The sequence below is a fragment of the Nycticebus coucang genome, chromosome 15 (assembly GCF_027406575.1).
Source record: "Nycticebus coucang isolate mNycCou1 chromosome 15, mNycCou1.pri, whole genome shotgun sequence".
NCBI classification, from domain to species: domain Eukaryota; kingdom Metazoa; phylum Chordata; class Mammalia; order Primates; family Lorisidae; genus Nycticebus; species Nycticebus coucang.
The window spans coordinates 69,201,146-69,227,462 of record NC_069794.1 but is presented as its reverse complement, the minus strand read 5'-3'; the positions used below and the strand labels follow the sequence as shown (position 1 = coordinate 69,227,462).

The following is a 26,317-nucleotide window of genomic DNA, read 5'->3' as shown; positions in this document are numbered from 1 at the left end:
AGACTGAATTGAAGAGGGAAGACTGGGCATTCCACATAAGGAGAGTGAGGAACAGTATTCACAAAATTCTGGAAGAATTAACATGTTACATGGAATATTGGCTTGATTAGTACCCTGAGTTCCATTATGGATTAGTAGAAACTACTGAATGAATGGGATATAGGGGATAGTTTAGGGATCAGTACTTCCTCCTGAAGGCAACAAAGTGCAAAGATTTTTTTTTTTTTTACTGTTTTTTGACTGGGGCCAGGTTTGAACCCGCCACCTCCAGTATATGGGGCCCGCGCCCTACTCCTTGAGCCACAGGTGCCACCCTGAAGTGCAAAGATTTTTGAGCAGGGGTGAGCCTTGGAATAAAATACTTGTTTCTACTTCACATATACACAATGTAGAGAGAAAAAAGAAAATGAAGAATATATAGAGACTTTTAATCTTAGCAGCAGAAGGCAACTTTGCCAGCTCCAAGTGCTTCTCCCAAAATACACTTGCCACATTGCTACCAAGTTGTTATTTCACTCCTTGCTTGCAAACCTTCGGCACTCTACTGCAGCCCTTGGGTGGATATTTAAGACTCCATAAAATTCTTCCTTAACATACCTCTCCAGAAAGCTCACTTTAAGTAAACCCATACTTTAACTAAATGGTTTATAAGTTAAATTATACAGAAACCACTGGGTCTCTTAACTGCATTCCCTCGTTCCCTTGCTTACGTGTTCTTCTTCCCTGGAATACTTTGTTTCCCACTTGCTCCTGAAAGTGCGCGTGCTACCTAGGTTTGGAGATTTTGTGTAAACCCTGCATCCTCTAGCAAGGCTTTCTCCATACCAATGTAGACAAGCACTGACTTCATCTCTTCAGAACGCCGTAATTCTTACTGTCTCTAACACGCATCTGGCACTTAAAACAAGCTACCTTAGCGGAAGTTACCTCTTTTTAAGGTGAAGGGCTTTGCAGCTCTACAGCAGAATCCTGTTTTTATATTCTTAGCATCCCCAACCTCTCCCAGCCCAGGGCCTTGCATATCGTTAGGCTCAACAGTGGTTAGTTAGAACCCAGCAGCAGCTGCCCCAGGGCAACTTCAGCCAGCCAAGCTCTGAAGGCCCTGCACTCGGGTTTAGGCTTCTGGCCCCAATACATAACAGGAAGGGGGATTGATTGCCTCAGTATAAAGGAGTGTTTGCTACTTGTGAAGTCACCCCCACTGTAGGTAATAATACGCAGAATCTGAATTTGTGTTGGCTAAAAGTGCTACAGAGGGCAGAGTTGAAAAATAAACAACACCTCGTGACCACATGGTACCCCCAGTAGAAATAGCTCTGCTGGAGGTGAAACTCAAAACTACCTCAACGCCTAGGAGGCGTGCGCCCTGCAGGGCGAGCTCTGGGAGGGCTATAATCGCCTGGCCCACTGATTGGCCAGGCTCAGCCTTGGGCACCAATGATTGGTCATTGCCGCGAGGACCGGCACGCGGCTGTGGTGCTGGAGGAGGGAGGCAGCGATGGCGGCGGAGGCTTCGACGGCTCAGCTGGCCTTGTCTTTCTACCAGAAGATGGGGAAGAAGGGTCGGCCTCAGGGTGCTGCCGAGATCCAGTGCAGTCAGTGTGGAAGAAGGGTGTCCAGAACATCAGGTGAGGGCCCAACGGTTGCTCCGCCCCCACCGTCAGTGGCGGCCCTCTGGCGTGGGAGGCGGGCGGGAGCAAGGCCTGGCTGTGGGCTGTGAGTCCGGGGAGCTGGCGGGCGCGGGCTTCGAGAGCTGTGCCCCTCTCCCCCAGCTGGGTGTCAGTGGAAACCTCTTCTCGGACCTTCCAGCAGCTACGGCCCATCCGCTAGAGGATTGTGCGGGGTTGGGTCAGGGTAGCTTCCCGCCCCTTCCTCGGCTTTCCCCAACTCTCCCGCGGGAGGGGGTCCGGGCGCTTTCCCTCTGGAGAGTCGTTGGGCACACTTCTCTGGGTTGGCTGGTTCACGAAAGTGGATGTAGAAATTTAGCCCATTGTCTTGTGGTCGAGAAGGAATGAAACTTGATGTTCTTGTGTAGTTTTTGTTGTAAGAGTAACTGTGAACTGTTTCTGAACTTTTAAAAAGCTTTTTTTTTTTTTTTTAACCTATGGCTGAAATTGAGTTAATGCACTGTTTGGAAAACGATAGTTCTTATCTGCGGTGGTGTTTTTGGTCTTAATACATAGAGGGAAAAATAAAGTACTTTCTTGTTCTGCTAATTTAGTCTACATAACTGAACACAGGTTATTTTAATGTAGCTTAAAATACCTTAAGAGTGTAGTGTTAGTGACGGGGATAAATTGTTTAATCTCTAAAGCTACTAAAAATTCTCATTATTTACATATTTACCCGATGTAATTGTTCAGTGTTTAATGCTTTCAAAGTGAATGTCATCCGATCAGTTTTCTTAGTCTTTTCAAGATGAACTCCGTCTATGAGATGTGAGCCTTTGCAGAGAATGTTGTGTTTTTGATGAAGAGCAGCTCACTTTCTCCTACTCGGGGTTTAGATCACTGCTGCTGTTACATAGAAAATCTCCATTTTTTAATGATTCAACAATTACATAAATTTCTAGAGCACAACCTTTTAAAATCAGTCATTCTTCCATACGTGTGTATTACAATGTTTAGAAATATCTAATTGGAAAAATTGTGGTAGGTGTATAGAATTAAAAGTGCTTTGTAAACTGTAATGCACCACGGATTATTTTGATTTGTGCAGTATCAGAAATTTTATAAAAAGTTAAGAGTTTTAATTTCTTAATGTAGTCTAGTATCTCTGGCTTTCAGATTTAGCATCTTTATAAGCAGAAACTTAAGATATTTCATGGGGCTGGGAAAATTGTAATATATAATTTTAAAAAGTTGTCTTTTTTTTTTTTTTTTTTTAAAGGTAGAGTCTCACTCAGTTGCCCTGGGTAGAGTGCTGTGTTGTCATAACTCACAGCAAAGTCAGACTCCTGAGCTGAAGTGATCCTCCTGTCTCATCCTCCCAAGTAGGGGGGACTACAAGGCACCCATAATGCATCACTAGTTTTTCAATTTTTAGTAGAGAGGGGGTTCTAGCTCTTGCTCAGGGTGATCTCCAACTCCTGAGCTCAAACAGTCCAGTCACCTTTGCCTCTCAAGAGTGCTAGGATTATAGGTGTGAGCCACTGCATCAGGCCAAAAGGTTGTCATTTTATTATTTTTTTATTTTTTAGAGACAGAGTCTCACTTGTCGCCCTGGGTAGAGTGCCGTGGCGTCACAACTCACAATAACCTCCAGCTTTTGCCTCAGCCTCCTGAGTAACTAGGACTACAGAAGGTTGTCATTTTAAAAGACTTTTTTCTAGCAAAATAATTATAGCATTCTTGCTGAATTATAATTGCATAATTTTATTTTTGAAGAAAGCTTTAGAGGCCCAGAACAGTGTCTCATTGTAATTCTAGCACTCTGTGAGGCTGAAACAGGAGAATTGCTTGAGCTCAGGAGTTCAAGACCAGTCTGAGCAACAGGGAGACCATCTCTACTAGAAATAGAAAAACTAGCCTGACATAAAAGTCCCTGAAGTCACCTGAAGTCCCAGCTACTTAGAAGGCTGAGGCAGAAGGATCTCTCCAGCCCAAGAGTTTGAGGTTGCTGTGAGCTAGGATGACGCCACAGCACTCTAGCCTCCAAAACAGAGTGAGATTCTGTCTCAAAAAAAAGAAAAGGAACATTAGACCTAGAAATAGAACTAAATTGGAACCTGGATTATACCATTTAATTAGCCAAATTACTAAAATACTTTTTTCATCTCTATGATGGATATGATATCTCCAGCCTACTTAATTGTAATATTAGAAAGATCAAATGAAATATGTCAGAGCACTTTATACATGTAAAAGTAAGATATGGCAAATTCACATATACAAAATGTAATTATAGAACTGTTTGGTTTTACTTGTTTGTTCTCCCTTCTTTTAAATAGTTTCTCCTGAATTTTGTTAGTAAGTCACCTATTTCAAGCTAAAGTAGGTATCTTTTTCTGTGTAATAGAATCCCCTTTGAGTTCCCCCTTTGATCAGTATTGCCCATTCAGCATTTAACAAATTATAGAAAGTTTGAGTCACAATAGAATTTCATCAATAGGTCATTACCATGAACTTCAGTGTGGACATGCTTTTTGTGAGCTGTGCTTGTTAGTAACTGAAGAATACAGCACAATTATATGCCCTGATTGTGAGGTAAGTTTTATAATTTTTTTATATTGAACATATTACAGCCTAATGTTAAAGGTAAAAATGTTTTTTATATTATTCATAATTATTTATAATTATGATGTATTATAATTATTCAAAGATATCAAGAAAAAATGGATAAAGTCATACATTTATCAGCCTGCATATTTTCTTTTCTTTTTTTTTTTTTTTTTGCAGTTTTTGGCAGGGGCTGGGTTTAAACCCGCCACCTCCGGCATATGGGGCCAGTGCCCTACTTCTTTGAGCCACAGGCGCCACCCCCCTGCATATTTTCATTCTGTGGAGACTTTTGTGGTAAATTACCTCTTTTTGTTTATTTTAATGGAGTGTAGTCTTTTAAAACCCTCCCTTAACCCTTTTCCACACCAGTACCATACAAACAAATTTTGAACTCTTCTGGCCCTTCAACCTTTGTCATCAAATTTAGATTTGTAGAGATGTCATACCATAAAAAGGCAGATATACAACTATTGCCTAAAACTGATTATTTACTGAAGTATTTCTGAAGAAGCACTAAAAGGAGTTCCATTAGGACTGCAATTTTATTAACCCATTAGGAATAAGAACAAATTTTGGATGTAAAGTGAAAATTACTTTACATCCTATACATTTACTGCAAATACAGATGTAGTGTATTCATGGAAAGTTGTCTTACTAAATTCTTAAGGTTCCACTGGAGAGATGAGATGACAAGGATTTGTATCAGTTGTTCTCTGTGGCAGTGTGGCATAGGATCTAGAACACCAATTCTTGTTCTATTTCCTCATTTGTGAGATGGATGTAATACCTGCTTTGTCTTATTTCATAGGATTGTAAGAATCATACCTGAATCAAATAAATATTAGGTAATAATGAATATGGGTGAAAGTTGTCTATGTACTTCTAGACTACTAAAATAACCTTTCATTATTTAGGTGCGGATTGACTGATATTGTCGACTAAATGTGGTAACAAATACACATGCTGTAATTTGTGAAGTTTTTAATTGTAGCAAAAATATTTACACATGGGAAGCTATTTTTTGGAATTGCGCTATCCATGCTCCTGATTGTGGGAAATTCCTGTCCCCTTTCCTTTTTTTGACATGGGCCTTCTGAGATGCTGCTGGCCACCTGGTTAAAACAGAGAGCTCCCTTCCTATGGATATTGTGACAAATAAACCCCTGACAAATTCAGTCTTGTGGGTGAGGAATAAGTGCAGGGAAAGGGAGGGAGCAGGCAGCTGGAAATGCTTCTGCTTACACCCGTCTTATTCTGGTATTCAAAAAACAAACACAAAAACAGTTTATTTTAACTTTTTGCCTTTTTTGGCAAGTAAGTTCATATTAAATGGTCTTAAATCATACATACATACATACATACATATATATATATATATATATATTTTTTTTTTTTTTTTTTTTTTTTTGCAGTTTTTGGCCAGGGCTGGGTTTGAACCTGCCACCTCCAGCATATGGGGCTGGCACCCTACTCCTTTGAGCCACAGGCACCACCCCATACTCATATCTTTTTTTTAGGATATTTGATAACATCTGTAGGAGTGTTTACAAATATTGGTTTTAATTTTAGGGTTGTGATAAACCTATTTTGTATCATTTTGCCTAATTTTGTTGTAACTCTTACTTTTGGAGATAAGTGACTTGTCCTGTCTTCCTACTCCACCTCCTTTTCCTACACCCCATTGGTATTAGCCCAGGTAATTGACAAGTGACAATATCCACATTCTTCAGATGCACTGATGATTTGGTTCTTGTTTAAAGGAGTCCTTCAGAAAGCCTTCCTAAAATTGTTACTATTTTAAAATTTTGATTTTCATTATTACCTAATATTTATTTGGTAAATAAATATTTTTTTTTTATTCTGCTGCACGTTGGAAGAGTAAGGGTTGTCTTGGACCACACTGTGAATACACAAATACTAAAAAAAGCTGATTAGCAAAAATTAAATCCGTGCATATTTTTTGTGATATTAGCCACCACAGCTAAGCAAAAAAAGTCCTCACACATCAGAATACAGCATGCCAGCTGCAGGTTGGGCACCCCTGGAGATAATTGAAGAGTCTAGTTTAAATTAGTGAAAAATCTGAACTGAATGATGTGTATTAAAAAGTAAGATTTAGAGTGGCGCATGAGGCTTAGTGGGTAGGACGCTGGCCCCATATACCGACTGTAGCAAAAAAATAGCCGGGTGTTGTGGCAGGTGCCTATAGTCTCAGCTACTGGGGAGGCTAAGGCAAGAGAATCACCTAAGGCCAGAAGTTGGAGGTTGCTGTGAGTTATGTGACGCCATGGCACTCTACTGAGGGCAATAAAGTGAGACTCTATCTCTACCAAAAAAAAAAAAAGTAAGATTCAAATACCTATATTCACATTAGACTTATAATTTATCTTTAACACTGAAGGCCTAGCTAGATATTGCTGTTCAAATTCAAGCCTAAGTGATTCCCTTCAAGATCAATAGGCATCCTTTTTGTTCTTATTTCTGAGTATGGGTGAATGTGCCAATCTTTATTTTTATAGTTGTATGGTTTTTTGATAATGTCTAGCTCTAAAATGAATCTATCTTTGTATTTGTCAGATTTGTTTTAATGTTTGGCAATTTGATGGGCAAAAACTAGGAATCTACTTGTTTTATATTACAATTCCCTCACTTTTCGTATGTTTGACTTCTCTGTTCTTCTGTGTGAACCTTTAATAGGTCCTTTCAGATCCTTTGCATCTTTTCATTTTGAATTATCTTTTCTCTAACTTGTTAAAGTACTTTATGTGACAGGAATATTAACACTTCGTCCTGTCTGCAATTATATTCTCCAAACACTTTCGATTTCATTGTCGTTAAACAGATGTTTTCTCCTTAACTAGTTAGCCAGTTTTCCCCCTCCTTCATAGCTTCTAGGTTTTTTTTTTGTTTGTTTTTTGTTTTGATTAGGCAGACCTTCCTATTTCAAAGTTACGTATTATTTCAATACTTTCATTACTTTTTTTAAAGGTATATGTTTAATTCTGTTATTTTTTATGTGATATAGGATAGGTGTATAACTTTATTCCTCAGGATGATTAGCTGACTTTCCCACACAATTTATTGAATAATCCTTCCTGCATTTGATTGAAATGTCTCTTGTACTCTATATTAAGTTTCCATAGATATGTAGATCTGTTCCAAGGCTTTGTTCTGCTGATTTATTATGCCAGTACCATAGTGTTTTGATTACAGTAGTTGTTTTTTTTTTTGCATTTTTTTAACCGGGGCTAGGTTTGAACCCGCCACCTCTGGCATATGGGGCCAGTGCCCCACCCCCTTGAGCCACAGGCACCGCCCCTGATTTCAGTAGTTTTATAACAGTCTTACTAATTGGTAGGATAAATCTCTAAGGAATTGTATGTTAAAATTTTTGTGATTCTTGTACATTTTCCCATATGAGCTTTAGAATTGTATACATTTTTTTGGAGACAAGAGTATCACTTTGTCATCCTGGGTAGAGTGCTGTGGCATCATAGATTACAGTAACATCAAACTCTTGGTCTCAAGCAATCCTCTTGTCTCAATCTCCCCAGTAGCTGGGACTGCAGGCACCAACCACAATGTCCAGCAAAATTTTTTTTAGAGATGGGATCTTGCTCTTGCTCAGGCTGGTCTCAAACTCCTGAGTGCAAGCAATCCACTCGCCTCAGCCTCTCAGAGTACTATGATTATAGGTGTGAGCCATCACACGAAGCCAAGAATTGTATTAATTTTATGTTCAATGGATTTTAGTCTTTATCTCCAGGAACCCAGCATGACTCTCTTTTATTTGGTTCTTATTTTATGACCTCTGATAAATTGTTTTAAATTTCTTTATGTAGAGCTTGTATTTTTCTTGTTATGTTTATTACTAAATATTTTAAGAGTTTTGAACATATATTTAGATATTACTAAAAATTTATATAGTAAAATTTTAAAATATTGTTGCAAGTATTTTCTTTAAAATTATGGTAGAATAAAGTGTTTTCGTTAATTAACTAATAGTGGCCAAATTACTGATTTCTTTCAGAAATTAAAATAGGGTAAAAACATCATGTAAGGTCCGGGCGCGGTGGCTCACGCCTATAATCCTAGCACTCAGGGAGACCAAGGCAGGTGGATAGCTTGAGCTCACGAGTTCAAGCCCAACCTGAGCAAAAGTGAGACACTGTCTCTACTAAAATAGAAAAATACTGAGGCAAGAGGATCGCTTAAGCCCAGGAGTTGGAGGTTGCTGTGAGCTGTGACGCTACGGCACTCTACCCAAGGGCAATAGCTTGAGACTCTGGCCTCAAAAAAAAAAAAAAAAAAATTACAGCACAATTTTTTTCCTTGACTTAAAGGAGATTTCAGGGTCTTAAGGGTTATCATTAACTTTATCTATGAATGGCACACTAAATTATTGTTTAGATTCTGAACAATTTAATGAATGACTTTCTTCTGTCTTTTTTTAAATCATATTTTGTCCTAAGGTTGCTGCTACTATAAATATGAGACAAGGCTACTACCCAATAGATGAATATATTAAAGAAGACTCTTTAATGGAAAAAGTGCCACCTAAAATGTATGTTCTGTCTGTACTTATTTTGGTAAAGTTCTACTTTTTTTTAAATAATTTTAGAATTATTGATGAAATGTTATATCTGTGTTTCTAACCCACTGGAGAGTGCTCTTTAAGTTCGTAATTCCTCTTAGCTTCTATGGAATAGAGAATCCAGCTCCTTAAAGAAATAGCATTCGTTTGTCCTTATTTAAAGTTAAAAAGAATGCAAGGATTATTACATCAAAATAAGAAAGACTGAGAGTACAATACTAGCTTAAGTTATTGGTGCTGAATGAGAGGAAGTTATAGAGAAAAAATAATTTATTTCTCTTTTGGGATTTTTTTTTTCTTTTGAGATAGAGTCTCTCTGTGTCGCCCTCAGTAGAGTGCTACGGTGTCACAGCTCACAGCAACCTCAAACTTTTGGGCTTAAGCAATTCTCTTGCCTCAGCCTCCCAAGTAGCTGGGACTACAGGTGCCCGCCACAACACCTGGCTATTTTTTTGTTGTTATTGTAGTTAGCTGGCCCTAGCTGGGTTTGAGCCCACCAGCCTCAGTGTATGTGGCCCTACCCACTGAAATACAGGCGCCGCCTTTTTTTTTTTTTTTTTTTTTTTTTTAGATAGGGTCTTTTTCTGGGCTAAAGTGCAGTGGCATTATCATAGCTTGCTGTAACCTCGAACTCCCAGGCTCAAGTGATCCTCTTCCCTCAGCCTCCCAAATAGTTGGGACTATATGCACACACTACCACACCTGGGTAATTTCTCTGTTTTTTTGTAAAGACACAGTCTCACTTGTTTGCTCAGGCTTGTCTCAAACTTCTGGTCTCAAGTAATCCTCCTACCCTGGCCTCCCACATGCAAGGATTACAGGCATGAGCCACCACACCTAGCTGCTTTCTGGATTCTTCAGAGTAACACAAGTACAATAGATGGAAGACTTTGGGAAGAGTTGGTTTGAGAGGTGATTTATAAAAGGAAAAATAATAACTTTGGGATTATTTTATGCATTTTTTTGTTCTTCTGTAAGAATTTACACAGGTGTGCATTAGTGAATGCTCTTTTGAAAGAGCATAATTTTTTTTAAGAGAAAAGGTCTTGCTCTGTCAGTGGTGTGCCATGGTGTGATCATAGCTCACTGTAGCCTTGAACTCTTGAGCTCAAGAAATCTTCCTGCCTCAGCCTCCTGAGTAGCTAGGACTACTGGCATGAACTAACATGTCCAGTTGTTATAGAGATTTTTTAAAACACATTCCAGCTAGAGATTAGCACTGTGTTACTTTTATTTTCTTTCTTTCTTTTTTTTTTTTTTTTTTTTGAGACAGTCTCACTATGTCACCCTTGTTAGAGTGCTGTGGCATCTTGGACTTAAGCTGTTCTTTCGCCTCAGCCTCCCAAGTAGCTGGACTATAGGCCACAACGCCCGGCTGTTTTTTTGTTGTAGTTGTCATTGTTGTTTAGCTGGCCCGGCTGGGTTCAAACCCACCAGCCTCAGTGTATGTCGCTGGCACCCTACGCACTGAGCCATGGACACCTCCCTGTGTTACTTTTCATTGCACTTATTTCTATATGTTTTTCCTTGGTAGTCTATAAGCCCCTTTAAGGGCATAAACCACATTTTATACCTGTACATCTCTGGTCTAGGACAGAAAGTAAACATGTAATGTTTGTTACATGAAGAACCATAGTATTATGACATTTTGCTATATAGTTTTTCTAAAGTCACTGCTCAATACTAGTTAAGTTTACATTTAAAGTTGGGTATGGGGTAGATCATGGTTGTAAAACTGGTGAAATTTGACTTTGCAACTTTTTAAGTGTTAAAAAATCTTCTCATCAATTTACTGGAACCCTGCTCAGATGGTAATTAGGTTTTTTTAATAACCTTTAACTTAACTTTCTAAAGCATATTTAATATGGTAGTAGACTATGCAAGAAGTAAAAAGAAATAAAGGATAGCCTCAAAGAACAACCTCATTTGGAACTTTTCCAATTTTTTTTTTTTTTTTTTTTGAGACAGATTCTCACTATGTCGCCCTTGGTAGAGTGCCATGGCATCACAACTCATAGCAAACTACAATTCAAGGGCTTAAGTGATTCTCTTGCCTCAGCTTCCAAAGTAGCTGGGACCTCTGGTGCCCACTACAACGCCCAGCTATTTTTTGTTGCAGCTGTCGTTTAGCTGGCCCCGCCAGGTTTGAACTTGCCACCCTCGATGCATATGGCTGGTGCCGTAACCACTGTGCTATGAGCACCGAGCCTTTTCCAGCTCAATTAACGGCACCACAACAATTCCTCACATTGCATTCGTTTAATCTGGTAGAATCTAATTTCCACATTGTCTCTTATATCCATAACCTTTCATTTCTTCTACCAAAGCTCTTATTCTCTTTTGTCTAGCTCCTTGCCACTTCCAGACTCTTCCTTGCTGTGTAGTTCTTCATTGCCTAATTAATTAAAATTTAAAATTCTTTAGTCTAGAATTCTTAACTTTTCATATTACTGCTGTAGTTTCTCTTTCCAAGCTGAAATAAGTGCTTAGAAAAAAATCAAAATAATGCTTGTAGTCATTTCTTTGGTTAATAAAACCACTTAGCTAAAGTCTGGGAGCTGGTTATTGACAGAACCAAAATGTGATTCCAGGGTCACTGAATACCAATTCTTCTCAGAATTCTTTTATTTTTTTTTTTTACAGATATTCTTTTTTTTTTTTTTTTTATTGTTGGGGATTCATTGAGGGTACAATAAGCCAGGTTACACTGATTGCAATTGTTAGGTAAAGTCCCTCTTGCAATCATGTCTTGCCCCCATAAAGTGTGACACACACCAAGGCCCCACCCACCTCCCTCCTTCCCTCTTTCTGTTTCCCCCCCCATAACCATAATTGTCATTAATTGTCCTCATATCAAAATTGAGTACATAGGATTCATGCTTCTCCATTCTTGTGATGCTTTACTAAGAATAATGTCTTCCACGTCCATCCAGGTTAATACGAAGGATGTAAAGTCTCCATTTTTTTTAATGGCTGAATAGTATTCCATGGTATACATATAGCACAGCTTGTTAATCCATTCCTGGGTTGGTGGGCATTTAGGCTGTTTCCACATTTTGGCGATTGTAAATTGAGCTGCAATAAACAGTCTAGTACAAGTGTCCTTATGATAAAAGGATTTCTTTCCTTCTGGGTAGATGCCCAGTAATGGGATTGCAGGATCAAATGGGAGGTCTAGCTTGAGTGCTTTGAAGTTTCTCCGTACTTCCTTCCAGAAAGGTTGTACTAGTTTGCAGTCCCACCAGCAGTGTAAAAGTGTTCCCTTCTCTCCACATCCACGCCAGCATCTGCAGTTTTGAGATTTTGTGATGTGGGCATTCTCACTGAGGTTAGATGATATCTCAGGGTTGTTTTGATTGGCATTTCTCTAATATATAGAGATGATGAACATTTTTTCATGTGTGTGTTAGCCATTCTTCTGTCGTCTTTAGAGAAAGTTCTATTCATGTCTCTTGCCCATTGATATAAGGGATTGTTGGCTTTTTTCATGTGGATTAATTTGAGTTCTCTATAGATCCTAGTTATCAGGCTTTTGTCTGATTGAAAATATGCAAATATCCTTTCCCATTGTGTAGGTTGACTCTTTGCTTTGGTTATTGTCTCCTTAGCTGTACAGAAGCTTTTCAGTTTAATGAAGTCCCATTTGTTTATTTTTGTTGTTGTTGCAATTGCCATGGCAGTCTTCTTCATGAAGTCTTTCCCCAGGCCAATATCTTCCAGTGTTTTTCCTATGCTTTCTTGGAGGCTTTTTATTGTTTCATGCCTTAAGTCCTTTATCCATCTTGAATCAATTTTTGTGAGTGGGGAAAGGTGTGGGTCCCGTTTCAGTCTTTTACATGTAGACATCCAGTTCTCCCAACACCATTTATTGAATAGGGAGTCTTTCCCCAAGGTATGTTCTTGTTTGGTTTATCAAAGATTAGGTGGTTGTAAAATGTTAGTTTCATTTCTTGGTTTTCAATTCGATTCCAAGTGTCTATGTCTCTGTTTTTGTGCCAGTACCATGCTGTCTTGAGCACTATGGCTTTGTAGTACAGACTAAAATCTGGTATGCTGATTCCCCCAGCTTTATTTTTGTTACAGAGAACTGCCTTAGCTATACGGGGTTTTTTCCGGTTCCATACAAAACGCAGAATCATTTTTTCCAAATCTTGAAAGTACGATGTTGGTATTTTGATAGGAATGGCATTGAATAGGTAGATTGCTTTGGGAAGTATAGACATTTTAACAATGTTGATTCTTCCCATCCATGAGCATGGTATGTTCTTCCATTTGTTAATATCCTCTGCTATTCCCTTTCTGAGGATTTCATAGTTTTTTTTTATAGAGGTCCTTCACCTCCTTCATTAGGTATACTCCTAGGTATTTAATTTTCTTTGAAACTATGGTGAAGGGAGTTGTGTCCTTAATTAGCTTCTCATCTTGACTGTTCTTGGTGTACACAAAGGCTACTGACTTGTGGACATTGATTTTATATCCTGAAACATTACTGTATTTTTTGATGACTTCGAGGAGTCTTGTGGTTGAGTCTTTGGGGTTCTCTAAGTATAAGATCATATCGTCAGCAAAGAGGGAGAGTTTGACCTCCTCTGCTCCCATTTGGATTCCCTTTATTTCCTTGTCTTGCCTAATTGTATTGGCTAGAACTTCCAGCACTACGTTGAATAGTAAAGGTGACAGAGGACAACCTTGTCTGGTTCCAGTTCTAAGAGGAAAAGCTTTGAGTTTTACTCCATTCAGTAAAATATTGGCTGTGGGTTTGTCATAGATAGCTTCAATCAGTTTTAGAAATGTGCCACCTATGCCTATACTCTTCAGTGTTCTAATTAGAAAAGGATGCTGGATTTTATCAAATGCTTTTTCTGCATCTATTGAGAGAATCATGTGATCTTTATTTTTGCCTCTGTTAATATGGTGGATAACGTTTATAGACTTGCGTATGTTAAACCAGCCTTGCATCCCTGGGATGAAGCCTACTTGATCATGATGAATGACTTTTTTGATGATAAGTTGTAATCTATTGGCTAGGATTTTGTTGAGAATTTTTGCGTCTATGTTCATGAGTGAGATTGGTCTGAAATTCTCCTTTTTGTTTGTGTCTTTTCCTGGTTTTGGTATCAGGGTGATGTTTGCTTCATAGAATGTGTTGGGGAAGATTCCTTCTTCCTCAGTTTTTTGGAATAATTTCTGCAGTACAGGAATAAGCTCTTCCTTGAAGGTTTGATAGATTTCTGGAGTGAAGCCATCTGGACCAGGGCATTTTTTGGTTGGAAGATTTTTTATTGTTTCTTAGATCTCAGTGCTTGAAATTGGTCTGTTCAGGAGCTCTATTTCTTCCTGGCTGAGTCTAGGGAGAGGGTGTGATTCCAAATATTGATCCATTTCTTTCACATTGTCAAATTTCTGGGCGTAGAGTTTCTGGTAGTATTCAGAGATGATCTCTTGTATCTCTGTGGGATCAGTTGTTATTTCCCCTTTATCATTTCTGATTGAGGTTACTAGAGATTTTACTTTTCTATTCCTCGTTAGTCTGGCCAATGGTTTATCTATTTTATTTATTTTTTCAAAAAACCAACTCCTTGTTTCATTAATTTTCTGAATGATTCTTTTGTTTTCAATTTCATTGATCTCTGATTTGATTTTGGATAGTTCTTTTCTTCTACTGAGTTTAGGCTTAGATTGTTCTTCTTTTTCCAGTTCTACAAGATCTCTTGTGAGATTGTTGATGTGCTCTCTTTCTGTTTTTCGAATGTAGGCATCTAAAGCGATGAATTTTCCTCTCAAAACTGCTTTTGCAGTATCCCACAGGTTTTGGTAGCTTGTGTCTTCATTGTTGTTATGCTCAAGGAAGTTAATGATTTCCTGTTTTATTTCTTCCTGCATCCATCTGTTATTCAACAGAAGATTGTTTAATTTCCATGCCTTTGGGTGGGGTCGAGCATTTTTGTTAGAGTTGAGTTCCACCTTTAGTGCCTTATGGTCTGAGAAGATACAAGGTAAAATTTCAATTCTTTTGAATCTGTTGATATTTGTTTTGTGTCCCAGGATGTGATCAATTTTGGAGAATGTTCCATGGGGTGATGAGAAAAATGTATATTCTTTATCTTTGGGATGGAGTGTTCTATATGCGTCTATCAAGCACAGTTGTTCTCGGGTCTCATTTAAATCTTTTATATCCTTGTTTAATTTCTGTTTAGAGGATCTGTCCAGCTCTGTAAGAGGAGTGTTAAAGTCCCCTGTTATTATGGTATTATCAGATATCACATTGCTCAGACTGAGTAAGGTCTGTTTCAAGAATCTGGGAGCATTTAAATTGGGTGCATAGATATTTAGAATTGAAATGTCTTCTTGTTGTATTTTTCCCTTGACCAATATAAAGTGACCATCTTTGTCTTTTTTGACTTTAGTTGCTTTAAATGCACATGTATCTGAAAATAAGATTGCAACTCCTCTTTTCTTCTGAATTCCATTTGCCTGAAAAATTGTCTTCCAACCCTTGACTCGGAGCTTTAATTTGTCTTTTGAAGCCAAGTGTGTTTCTTGCAGACAGCAAATGGATGGCTTGTGTTTTTTAATCCAGTCAGCCAATCTATGTCTCTTCAGTGGGGAATTCAAGCCATTAACATTTATTGAGATAATTGATAAGTGTGGTAGTATTCTATTCGTCTTATTTTGTGAGAGTCCATTGCTTAGTTTTATCTTTTGCATCAGTGTGGAGGTTAGGTTCTGTCCTTTAATTTCTGAGTTCTTACTTTGCTGCTGATCCATTGTGGTGGTCAGTGTGCATAACAGGTTGAAGTATTTCCTGTAGAGCTGGTCTTGTTGTGGCGAATTTCCTCAATGTTTGTATATCCGTAAATGATTTGATTTCTCTGTCAATTTTGAAGCTTAGCTTAGCAGGGTACAGAATTCTGGGCTGGAAATTGTTCTCTTTAAGTAGATTAAAGGTAGATGACCATTGTCTTCTTGCTTGGAAAGTTTCATTAGAGAAGTCTGCTGTCACTTTGATGGATTTGCCCCTGTAGGTCAACTGGCGCTTACTCCTGGCAGCTTGCAGAATCTTTTCTTTTGTCCTGACTTTGGACAGGTTCATCACAATGTGTCTTGGAGAAGCTCGGTTAGAGTTGAGGCGACCTGGGGTCCGATAGCCCTCTGAAAGCAGTGTGTCAGAATCTTTGGTGATATTTGGGAAATTTTCTTTTTATATTATTCTCTAGTATGGCTTCCATTCCTCTTGGGCATTCTTCTTCCCCTTCTGGAATTCCTATAACTTGTATGTTGGAACGCTTCATAAAGTCCCATAATTCTGATAGTGAACGTTCTGCTTTCTCTCTCTTCTTTTCTGCCTCTTTTACTATCTGAGTTATCTCAAGAACTTTGTCTTCTACCTCTGAAATTCTTTCTTCTGCATGGTCTAACCTGTTGCTGATACTTTCCATTGCATCTCTAAGTTCCCTGATTGACTGTTTCATTTCCTTCAGCTCTGCTATATCCTTTTTATATTCTTCATATTGTTCATCTCTGATTTGATTCTGTTTTTGGATTTCCTTTTGGTTATTTTCCACTTTATTAGAAGTTTCCTTCATTGTTTCCATCATTTCTTTCATTGTTTTCAACATGTGTATTCTGAATTCCCTTTCTGTCATTCCTAACATTTCTGTATAGGTGGAATCCTCTGCAGTAGCTACCTCATGGTCCCTTGGCGGGGTTGTTCTGGACTGGTTCTTCATGTTGCCTGGAGTTTTCTGCTGATTCTTCCTCATGGGTGATTTCTTTTATCTGTTTCCTTGCCCTAATTTTCCTTTCACTTCCTCTTGCTCTTTAAGTTCTCGTGCCTGTGGCCTAAGGGTTACAGGACCAGAAGGGTGAGAAGGTTGAAGAGCAAAAAAGGGATGAAAGAAAGGAGGACCGAGTGATAAGGAAAAAAAAAGAAAACTAGAGAAAGGAGAGGGGGTGGGTAAAAGGAATATTGACAAAAAGAAGAGAGGCACAGAAAGAGGGAGACAGAGCAATATAGGTGTACAGTAGGGTACTTTGATACAACCTTAAAAAACAAACCACCTTCTGGGGGTGCCCAGTTGGGTGGTTCCCTTGAGGTCAGCAGCTCTTTGCTAACCTGATCAGACACAGTACCCCACCTCCACCAAGTAGAGAGGAAAGACAAAAATGCTATAAATCAAACCAAAACAAGCAAACAGAAAACTTTACGGGATAAAATTGGCTGGAAAAACCAAATAATAGTGGTAGAAACACTAACAAAAATGAAGTTCTAATTATTGAAATAGGCAGCAATGGGAAATTATAATTAAACTAGAAAAATTGAGAAAGAAAAAGGATCTGTATGGAAAAGGTTGAACTTAAAAAACAAAACAACAATCCACAACATCAAAATAGACAAGAAAAACAACCAAACCAAAAAAAACAAAAACACAACCAAAAACAAAGCAGTATGTATGTGTTATTGAATATTGTCTGGGCAACACATGGTCTTCTGGGGTATGAGATGTTAATCACAGTTCTGATAGACTGGAGGCTGCTAGTTTCTCAAACCCCAGCAGGTAGACACCCTAAATCTCTCGTCAGCCCACTTAAAAGGCACTTTGAACTTGTTTACTTACTGAGCAGAAGCTTTCTCAGGGAAGTGCTGGTCGCTGGAATCACTGCTGAAGTGGCTTTCCGCTTACCCTGTGTGTCAAAACTGGTCTCCCTCTGCCCCCGAGGGTTAGGGCTGCAAGGCGGCTCAGACCCCACCCTTAGGCTACTTGGTCACTGGGTTACCAGCTCCCACCCAATTCCAGCTCTGCGACCCTGAGGGCGGAGCTTGCTTGGGCAGATCGCTCACAATGTCTGCCTGTGACCCAGAGCCAAACACTATTATCTCCGTCTCGCTCAGCGGCTCAGACTGAGGCCCTAGACAAAGGCCAAAGTTCTCCGCACTCCCGCTCAGGCTCTCCCCAAGGCAGTTCAGCTGAGTGCCAAGTCCAAAGACACCACAGCAGTTCACAGGTAAGGCCTTTCTGGTTTGCAGTCTCGCTGCTACTGAACTTACAGTTGCGGGCGGGTTTAGACGGATTGAACACATGCGACCACTTGCCGGTTTCCCACTGTTTTAGTCCTCCTCTTGGGGTCCAGAAGTCTCTCACTGACTCCCTGAATCCTCTCAGGGGTGATGATAGGCAGATCCCACCAGCCAGAGATGCCTGGAGTCCTATATCCCCAGACTCACGGTGCCCAGATGCAAGGAAGCTGTTACTCGGCTGCCATCTTGCTCCGCCTCCACCCTCAGAATTCTTTTAAATGTATTCCACCAGTCACTTCTTCCATGAGCTTTAGGAATCCTTCTGGCTCATTATGAGTCCTCACAGAATAGCCATGTTCATCAAATTTAGGATTCCCAAATTTGAACACCTAGAAGAGTCAAACAGATGATTTACTGGGTGAGGGTGCTGAGTTTCAGCAATGAGTAGTAAGGATGTGGGAGATGAAGAGGGCTCACCCTTTCTAAAGGAGGCAGCTTCTTGCCAATTATTGCTGTGTTGCCAGATCTCTTTTTACCCTCAAGATAAACAAGAGAGCTGTATTTCTTTGTGAAATTTTCAGACTTTCAGCACATCATACTAGTCAAACCAAATTGTGTATTCTTGTTGAGATATGTATAATATCTATTAGGACTACAAAGTGAAATTTTACTGTCAGAGGTAGGTGAATACATGTTAACCAAAAAATACCTAAATTTGTTCTAAATTACCATTTTTTACTAAATTCTTCATGTCAGTTATATTTATGTTAGAAACTGCTGTTCTCTAACTTTTTGGTTTAAATGGTTATACTTTTTTGGCTTGGTGCCTGTAGCACAGTGGTTACTGTGCCAGCCACATACACCAAGGCTAGCACGTTCGAATCCAGCCTGGGCCAGCTAAAACAATGACAACCGCAACAGAAAAATAGCCGGGCAATGTGGTGGACACCTGTAGTCCCAGCTCCTGGGAGGTGGAGGCAAGAGAATTGCTTAAGCCCAAGAGTTTGGGGTTGCTGTGAGCTGTGACACCACAGTACTCTACTGAGAGTGACATGGTGAGACTGTCTCAAAAAAAAAAAGAACATAATAAAATAAAATGGTTACACATTTTTAAGTTGTAGTATCCCTGACTCATAATGTATTTCTTTACTGATTCTTTAATATTTTGGAAACAGAAATTGAATAACGGACTCAGGGCCAGTGTACTCATTTATGTTTTCAAGAACATGAGTATTCACTTTTCAAAGTAATAGAATATTTTAAAATTATTTGATCTATTTTTCTCTGTAAGAGTAACATTTAAACATCGTAATATCTTCTATAGGCTATAAGCGTAACACAAAGTGTTTAAATTATTATTCAGTTACGTGATAGTCATTACGGTGATAAAAAGATAAAGTAAAACTCTGGTTCCTTTAGACAAGAGAATGATACTAACTTTTTCTTTTCTTAAATTCATTAACTTTTTATGAATTATGCAGATATGTAAGTACTCTTTTTAATAGCTGGCATTTGTGTGTAAGTACTTTAGTTGATGAGCTTAAAATATTTCAGTGATTATTGACACTTGTAAAAAAAAAAATGCCAGATAAAGAAAAGTAATTAAGAAACCATTATTTTTAGGAATTTGTTAAGAAGTTAGATTTTCTTATGAAAATTAAGTTTATATGAAAGCATATTTACTCAGGGTTTCTGTCTCCTTGCTTGCAGATAATTAACATGTTCTTTAAGTCATAAATGGATTATTTTTGATAGTGAGTAACAATCTGAATAGACAACTAAAACTGTTATATTTTAATGTAGGTGTTTAAAATAATGTACTTAACATTTTTAGGATTAACAGTTGTTCTCAGGAATTTGAGAAGACTGCTCATCAGCTAACTATTGGTTTAGAACATTCAACCTCCACACGTAGGACTGTTTCGAACTCATCAGCTGTCATGTCGGTATGAAACAAGTTGGTCATGAAGTATGATGAAGCCAAATGACTTCATCTGTGGTAGCTTAGCTTTCTTCTCCTTTCCAGGTCCCTATAATTACAGATTCTTTTGGAAACTTATAGGTAACAGAAATAAATCCACTTGCCTTACCTAACGCTCTTGTTTTGCTCTACACTTGAACTCTTTTATTCCTAAGGCAATCTGTTCTACCTGTGACCAACTCCCTTTCAAGTTTTTGGTATTTACTTGTATGTACCTTCTTTGCTTTGAACCTAGTTGCTAAATCCAATCCAAATCCTTTGAAACATTTATAAAGTATATATTTCCAAATTCTAAGTGTGATTTTCCAGTTATTTTAACAGCTACCAAAAGGCCTAACTGAATTTGTTGTTAATGATATTGTTGTTGAAGATTGAATTTTCCTTTTGCTACTCTTGATGACTTTAAACAATGTGATGTTTTAATTTGAGATGAGATATACAAGGTGTCCCAAAAGGAGCCATCCCTAGGGGAAATGGGAAATTGTAGCTAAATGTACCTTTATTTATGAAATATTTATTACAGAATTTTACAAAGAGGTGGCCAACATGTAGAGAATATTTTGTGAGGTTTTGTAATGGATATTTTGTAAAAAAAAAAAAAAAAAAAGGCACGTTTATCTGCAATTTTCTAGTTTAGAACAAACTTCCAAAGAGTGTTAAGTATTAAGTTATTTTGTTAAGATCATAGGATCTTAGTGGGTTGGAGAAGGGGAAAGAGCATTTTAATCTTACTGTCTTTACCTTCAAGTTTAAATCTTAACCAAATTATAATATTTTTTCTAAAAAACTTTTATATGTATATATTTATTGCAATGATAAATCATCCAATAGTTTTAAGTTGAAAAATTGTTACAAAAATTGTTACTATGGGTTTTTTTTTGTGTGTGTGTGATGTATTTATGAAAAAATCGAGAGTACTATAACCAGAGCTCTAAAATGTGAATGTTTTTTATTTGGGAGTAAGCAGGATTAAGTGTTATTTTTGTCACTTGTTTTCAGTTTTTTGTAGTGTGCCTATGTTGCTTTTGTGGCCAGAATGATAGCTTAAACTTTTTATAATGTATCTAAGCATCTATTTTTATGTTTTATATTTATGGTTCCTCTCCCTTCTTAGGAGATTAAAACTGCTGAAGAAATTGATGAAGCATTGAAGATAGCAGGCTCTAATTTTGAACAATTAAGTATTGCTGTAAAAGTAAGCATTGATTAAATTCTATCATGAACTAAAGCATGTCCTCTTTAAATATATACCTTTGGATGTATTACCATTGAGGTTAGAACTTAGCACTAAGCATGATACTCTAATAATAGAGAAGTATGTAAAGAACAGAAAACTTTTGCCATGGCCAAGAAGATTGATCTTATAGCATTGTTGTACTAAGAACCTAATGAAATTGGAACTTCATTCAGGAACCATAGACTTATGCTTTCTGTGAGCTAAATTTTGTTGCAGTTCATCTTTACAACATTTGCCCGTTATTTGGCTATATCCCCCAATGGAGAGAGCCTTTCTTTCTCTATCCCTGCTTTACGTGCCCCACCCTCAAGCCCACAGAGAGACTCACTGATTTGGTAACAAGAAAGAAGCTCCTCAGTGCCCAGCAACAACAAATTTACAGTCAAGTAGTTCAAAAGGGTATAGCTGTTTTGCTGTGGCTGGTTTGTTGTGTTTTGTTTTGTTTTGTTTTTGCATAGAAGTACAGAACATTTTTGGTTGGCTATCATTTTATAGTGAAATTTGATAGAAATAAGATAGAATTATGAGAGAAAAATGACTTTGAGAAAAGGAGAAAAAGAATGCCATCTGTGATGATAAACAGCTAGCAATAAGTACTAGATATAGTGGAGACAAATCAGTGGTAAACTAATCGGAGGTTAGGACTTAACACTGTCTGAATTGGGGAGGGGGTACATAATATAACCCAAAACAGACCACTCTCTGGTCCCTTAACATTTATATCCTTCTTAGTGTAAAATACATTTGCCCCATCTCAACATTTCCCCAAATCATAGCCCATTCTAGGATCAATTCTGAGTATAAATTTGTATCTAAATATCAGTATCTTCTAAGTCAGGTATAGGTGAGACTCAGAATATGATTCATCCTCCTGCAGAATTCCCCTCAGCTGTGAGCCTGTGAAGCCAGACAAGTTAATTTGCTTCTTAAATATGTTGAAACAGGCATGGGATAGATATTCCCATTCTAAAAGGGAGAAATTAGAAGGAAAAAAGGGGTCATGGATCCCAAGCAGCAGTACTTAAAACTGTTTAAAAATACAAAGAGATAAGTAGAATAGTTAACATTTTAATTCAAGTATGATTTCTCAGTTTTTTTTTTTGAAATCTAGGGAATCCTGCAAAAAAGAATTTGAACTCTCTAAAATGACTTGTTTCCTGTAATGAAAAAAGGGGATGAGAAAAAAGTTTAGAAAACTTATCAGTAGATTTTATAACCACATTATCAGTAGAGAATGCCAAGTTGTGCTCTTGCTGAAAAGTATCAGGGTAACCTTACAGCTTATTCTATTATCATTTTAATTACCTCGTGTTATTATTTTGGAAACTCTAGGAAGTACCTTTTACTTTGAAAATTCTACAATTTCTTCAAAACAAAAATTCCAAATTAAATCTTTGTATTTTTCCCAGATGCTTGAACATATTCAGAATCAAACAAGAAAGGAGACAGAAGGTGTTATAGGGGTTGTGGAGAAAAAATTTGACCAACTTTTTGCTTGTCTTGATTCCAGGTAATAACTAAAAAGTATAGACTCAAGGAAACTGAAGTTTTTAACATTAACATCCTTTGTTTTTAGAACTTCAAAATGAAAAAAATTTGTACTTTTTTTTGGCTATTAGCCTTCTGGTCTCAAAACTAATTGTCTTTGTCTTGATATGCTTATATTTAGTGTATTTAAATATTCATATGGAATCAATAGAGTATATGGTATGGTATGGTATGGTATATTAGGGGGTATAGAATTAGGCTTGTTTTTAATAGTAACTCTGAAACAACCAGAAACTATGTTTATCAGCCTGAGGTGAAGCCTAAGGTTTTCTCAGGTGTTCTCTGAGCATGAATTCTGCCTGGGCCTGATTATGTCTTTTCCAATTCACCAGTATAAACAGCTTCTTTTATATATGTCTTAATTTCTCAAAGAATCTCAGCTCCACTTCTCCTCCAAGTTTTAGATGGTTTATTTTATGTCTTTGCCTATAATCTCTTGCCTTCTACAAGTTTGCTTTTTCTCTAATTATGTATACATAGCTTTTACATGTAATACATTTCAGTTCAATTAAATACCTCATTTTCCATGTTATATGTTAAGTTTATCAACTAGTAAAAGTACCTGTTCAGATACTGTTACTTATAAATTTACATATAAATGTTTATGAAACACTGCAAAGTAACTTTGAGATCTTAAATAAAGGAAAAAGAACCTGTGTGAAGAACTTGTAAGAAATACAGATGATTATCTATCAAATTTAACAATGACTAAAAGCTACATTGAAGAGAAAAAGAATGATTTGGATGCAGCTATGAAGATAGCAAGAGAGTTAAAATCAGCACCTTCTCTAAGAACATATTGTGACCTTAATCAGGTAACTTAATACTTTATAGTGTGAATTTTTCTAAAGCTTATTTTATGTGCTTTGGAATGATATTTAAAAATTAAGAAGGATTTTTTTTTCAGATTACCCTAACCTGTATTGTCATCAATTTAAAATTATTAGGTGTTTGGAATCTAAGACAAATGTTATAAAATGTGTATGACCTTTTATTTTTTACCACTTAGGGAAATAGTGCAATAAAATCTTTGTAACACATGATCTGAAAACTAACCAGGTGATACTAAGGTGAAATTAGAGGTTTCTAGGACACCTGGTTAAAAAATGAGGCCAAATAATAGTGGCAAACTAGATGAGACTGTTTTCTTCTTATAAACAATTTAGTAACTGTCAGCTCTTGACTTAATGTAATTTGAGGTAACATTCAGGTTTTTCTCTTCCTACCCCTTTCTCAATGCAAGTCAAGAGATAAGTTGGTTCAGCTATCTCCTCACATATATAATCATGTGTCTAAGGGAGAGAATTGGCAAAACATACAAATATATTTCTTTTTTTTTTTTTTTGTAGAGACAGAGTCTCACTATACTGCCCTTGGGTAGAGTGCCGTGGCATCACACGGCTCACAGCAACCTCTAACTCTTGGGCTTACGCGATTCTCTTGCCTCAGCCTCCTGAGCAGCTGGGACTACAGGCGCCCGCCACAACACCCGGCTATTTTTTTGTTGCAGTTCAGCCAGGGCTGGGCTTGAACCCGCCACCCTCGGCATATGGGGCCGGCACCCTACTCACTGAGCCACAGGCGCTGCCCACAAATGTATTTCTTATAAGATAGTTTGACTGGACAGGGTTAATGACATGTCCTCTTTGCTGATTTCTGCCTCACTCCATAAGGGCAGATCTTGCTGTAGTCATCTTTGACCCCTCAGGATCTCATTTCCCATAGGTATTCAAATACTTGTACTGAAGTATAGAAACCATTGGTTTACCTGGCTCCAAAAGTCTCTAACATTAAATGAAAGAAAGGGAGTTGGTCGACCCTCCCTAAACTATAGTTTTAAAAACAATGATAGTCATTTTCTGTTTATTACATGTGAGGCACTGGAGGAGAAAAAGTCATAAAATTTGGTCTTCACTCTAGTTAGTTGAGTTAGGAAAATAGAGCAAAAGAGAAAACATTTGAAGACAGCAACACAGGTGTGGAATGGATCTGATGAGAATTTTCTCTTTTTCTGTAGCTCTGTACCTTCTGTTAGCTAGTGTCTTCTGGAGTTTTTTGGGGTTTTTTTGAGACAGAACCTCACTTTGTCACCCTCAGTAGAATGCCATGGCATCATAGCTCACAACAACCTCAAACTCTTGGGTTCAAAGCGATTTTCTTGCCTTAGCCTCCCTGGTAGCTGAGACTATAGGTGCCCACCACAGCACCTGGCTATTTTTTTAGAGATATGGTATCACTGTACCTCAATTTGGTCTAGAACCCCTGAGCTCAGGCAACCCACCCTCCTTGGCCTGCCAGAGTGCTAGGAAGACAGGAGTGTACCTGGCCGCTATCTTTTGTTATCTTTTTTTTTTTCTCAAGACAGGGCCTTGCTCTGGATACCTAGGCTAGAGTGCCTTGGCATCATCATAGCTCATTACAACCTCAAACTCTTAGACTCAAGTGATCCTTATGCCTCTGCCTCCTGAGTAGCTGGGACTATAGGAGCGCACTACGATGCCTGGCTAATTTTTGTATTTTTTGTAGACACGAACTCTCACTGTATTGCTGAGGCTGGTCTAGAACACCTGGCCTCAAGTGTTCTCCCATCTCAACCTCCCAGAGTACTAGGATTACAGGCATGAGGCACCATACCTAGCCTGTTGCCCCCACACCATGGAATCATAGCTCACAGCAATGTCAAACTTTTTAGCTCAAGGGATCCTCTGATCTCAGTCTCCCATGTAGCTGGGACTAGAGGCACCTCCCACAATGCCCAGCTAATTTTTCTGTTTTTAATAGAAATGGGATCTCTCTCTTGCTCAGGCTGGTCTTAAACCCTGAGTTCAAGCAATATACCCATCTCAACCTCCCAGAGTGCTAGGATTACAGGCATGAGCCACCAAGCTTGGCCAGGCCTGTTATCTTTTAATACACAATTTCCAAAATATTTTAAACTGCTTTAGGGAAAATAGTCATAAGTACTTATTTGCATCCCATGCTTTGGGTGCCCCAAATCAAGCCTTGAATGTATTTTTTTTTTTTTTTTTGAGACAGAGTCTCACTATGTCACCCTCAGTAGAGTGCCGTGGAGTCACAGCTCATAGCAACCTCAAACTCTTGGGCTTAAGCCATTCTCTTGCCTCAGCCTGCCAAGTAGCTGGGACTACAGGCGCCTGCCACAACGCCCAACTATTTTTTTTTTTTGCAGTTGTCATTGTTGTTTAGCTGACCCTGGCCAGATTTGAACCTGCCTGCCTTATGTATGTGGCTGGCGCCCTAACTACTGAGCTACAGGCGCCAAGCCAAGCCTTGAATGTAGTATTAGAGAAATACCTAAAAAGTATAATTTTCCTTTTGAAATCTTACTGTTTCACCAATATTTGTGACAAAATCAAAATCACATGAAATAACACTACTTTTTTGATTTTAGATTATCCGGACGTTGAAGTTAACATTAGATAGTGAATTGTCACAAGTTAGCTCTCTAAAACTAAGGAGCCTTCCCAGGTAAGTAGGCCATAATTCAGGAGACCATAAAGATGTGTTAGACCCTAAATTTATTAAAAGAGCAAGCGATTACAGATTGAAAATTTGAGTCACAAATGTTTCCCTAACAAGCAAATTAAGATAAGTGTAATTTATGATAAATTAGAAAGTTACTTACATGTTTTCTTTTCAGTTAGCTATTTTACTGTCACCAACTGATTTTTTGTTTAGAGAAAATGAGAAACTTATG

The 26,317-nt window shown here is 38.1% G+C and overlaps 1 protein-coding gene across 2 annotated transcripts in view; it reads left to right on the top strand.

The window, feature by feature from the left end:
- The first annotated feature begins 1,498 nt into the window (after positions 1-1,498).
- RNF17 (ring finger protein 17) overlaps positions 1,499-26,317 on the top strand; it is a 130,696-nt gene continuing 105,877 nt past the window's right edge. For both annotated transcript variants that reach the window (XM_053563786.1, XM_053563785.1), the window contains exons 1-8: positions 1,499-1,628; positions 4,111-4,205; positions 8,693-8,784; positions 19,668-19,779; positions 20,929-21,009; positions 22,461-22,561; positions 23,243-23,414; positions 26,012-26,088. In XM_053563786.1, the coding sequence (XP_053419761.1) occupies positions 1,499-1,628; positions 4,111-4,205; positions 8,693-8,784; positions 19,668-19,779; positions 20,929-21,009; positions 22,461-22,561; positions 23,243-23,414; positions 26,012-26,088 (860 nt within the window). The remainder of the gene's footprint in view (positions 1,629-4,110; positions 4,206-8,692; positions 8,785-19,667; positions 19,780-20,928; positions 21,010-22,460; positions 22,562-23,242; positions 23,415-26,011; positions 26,089-26,317) is intronic.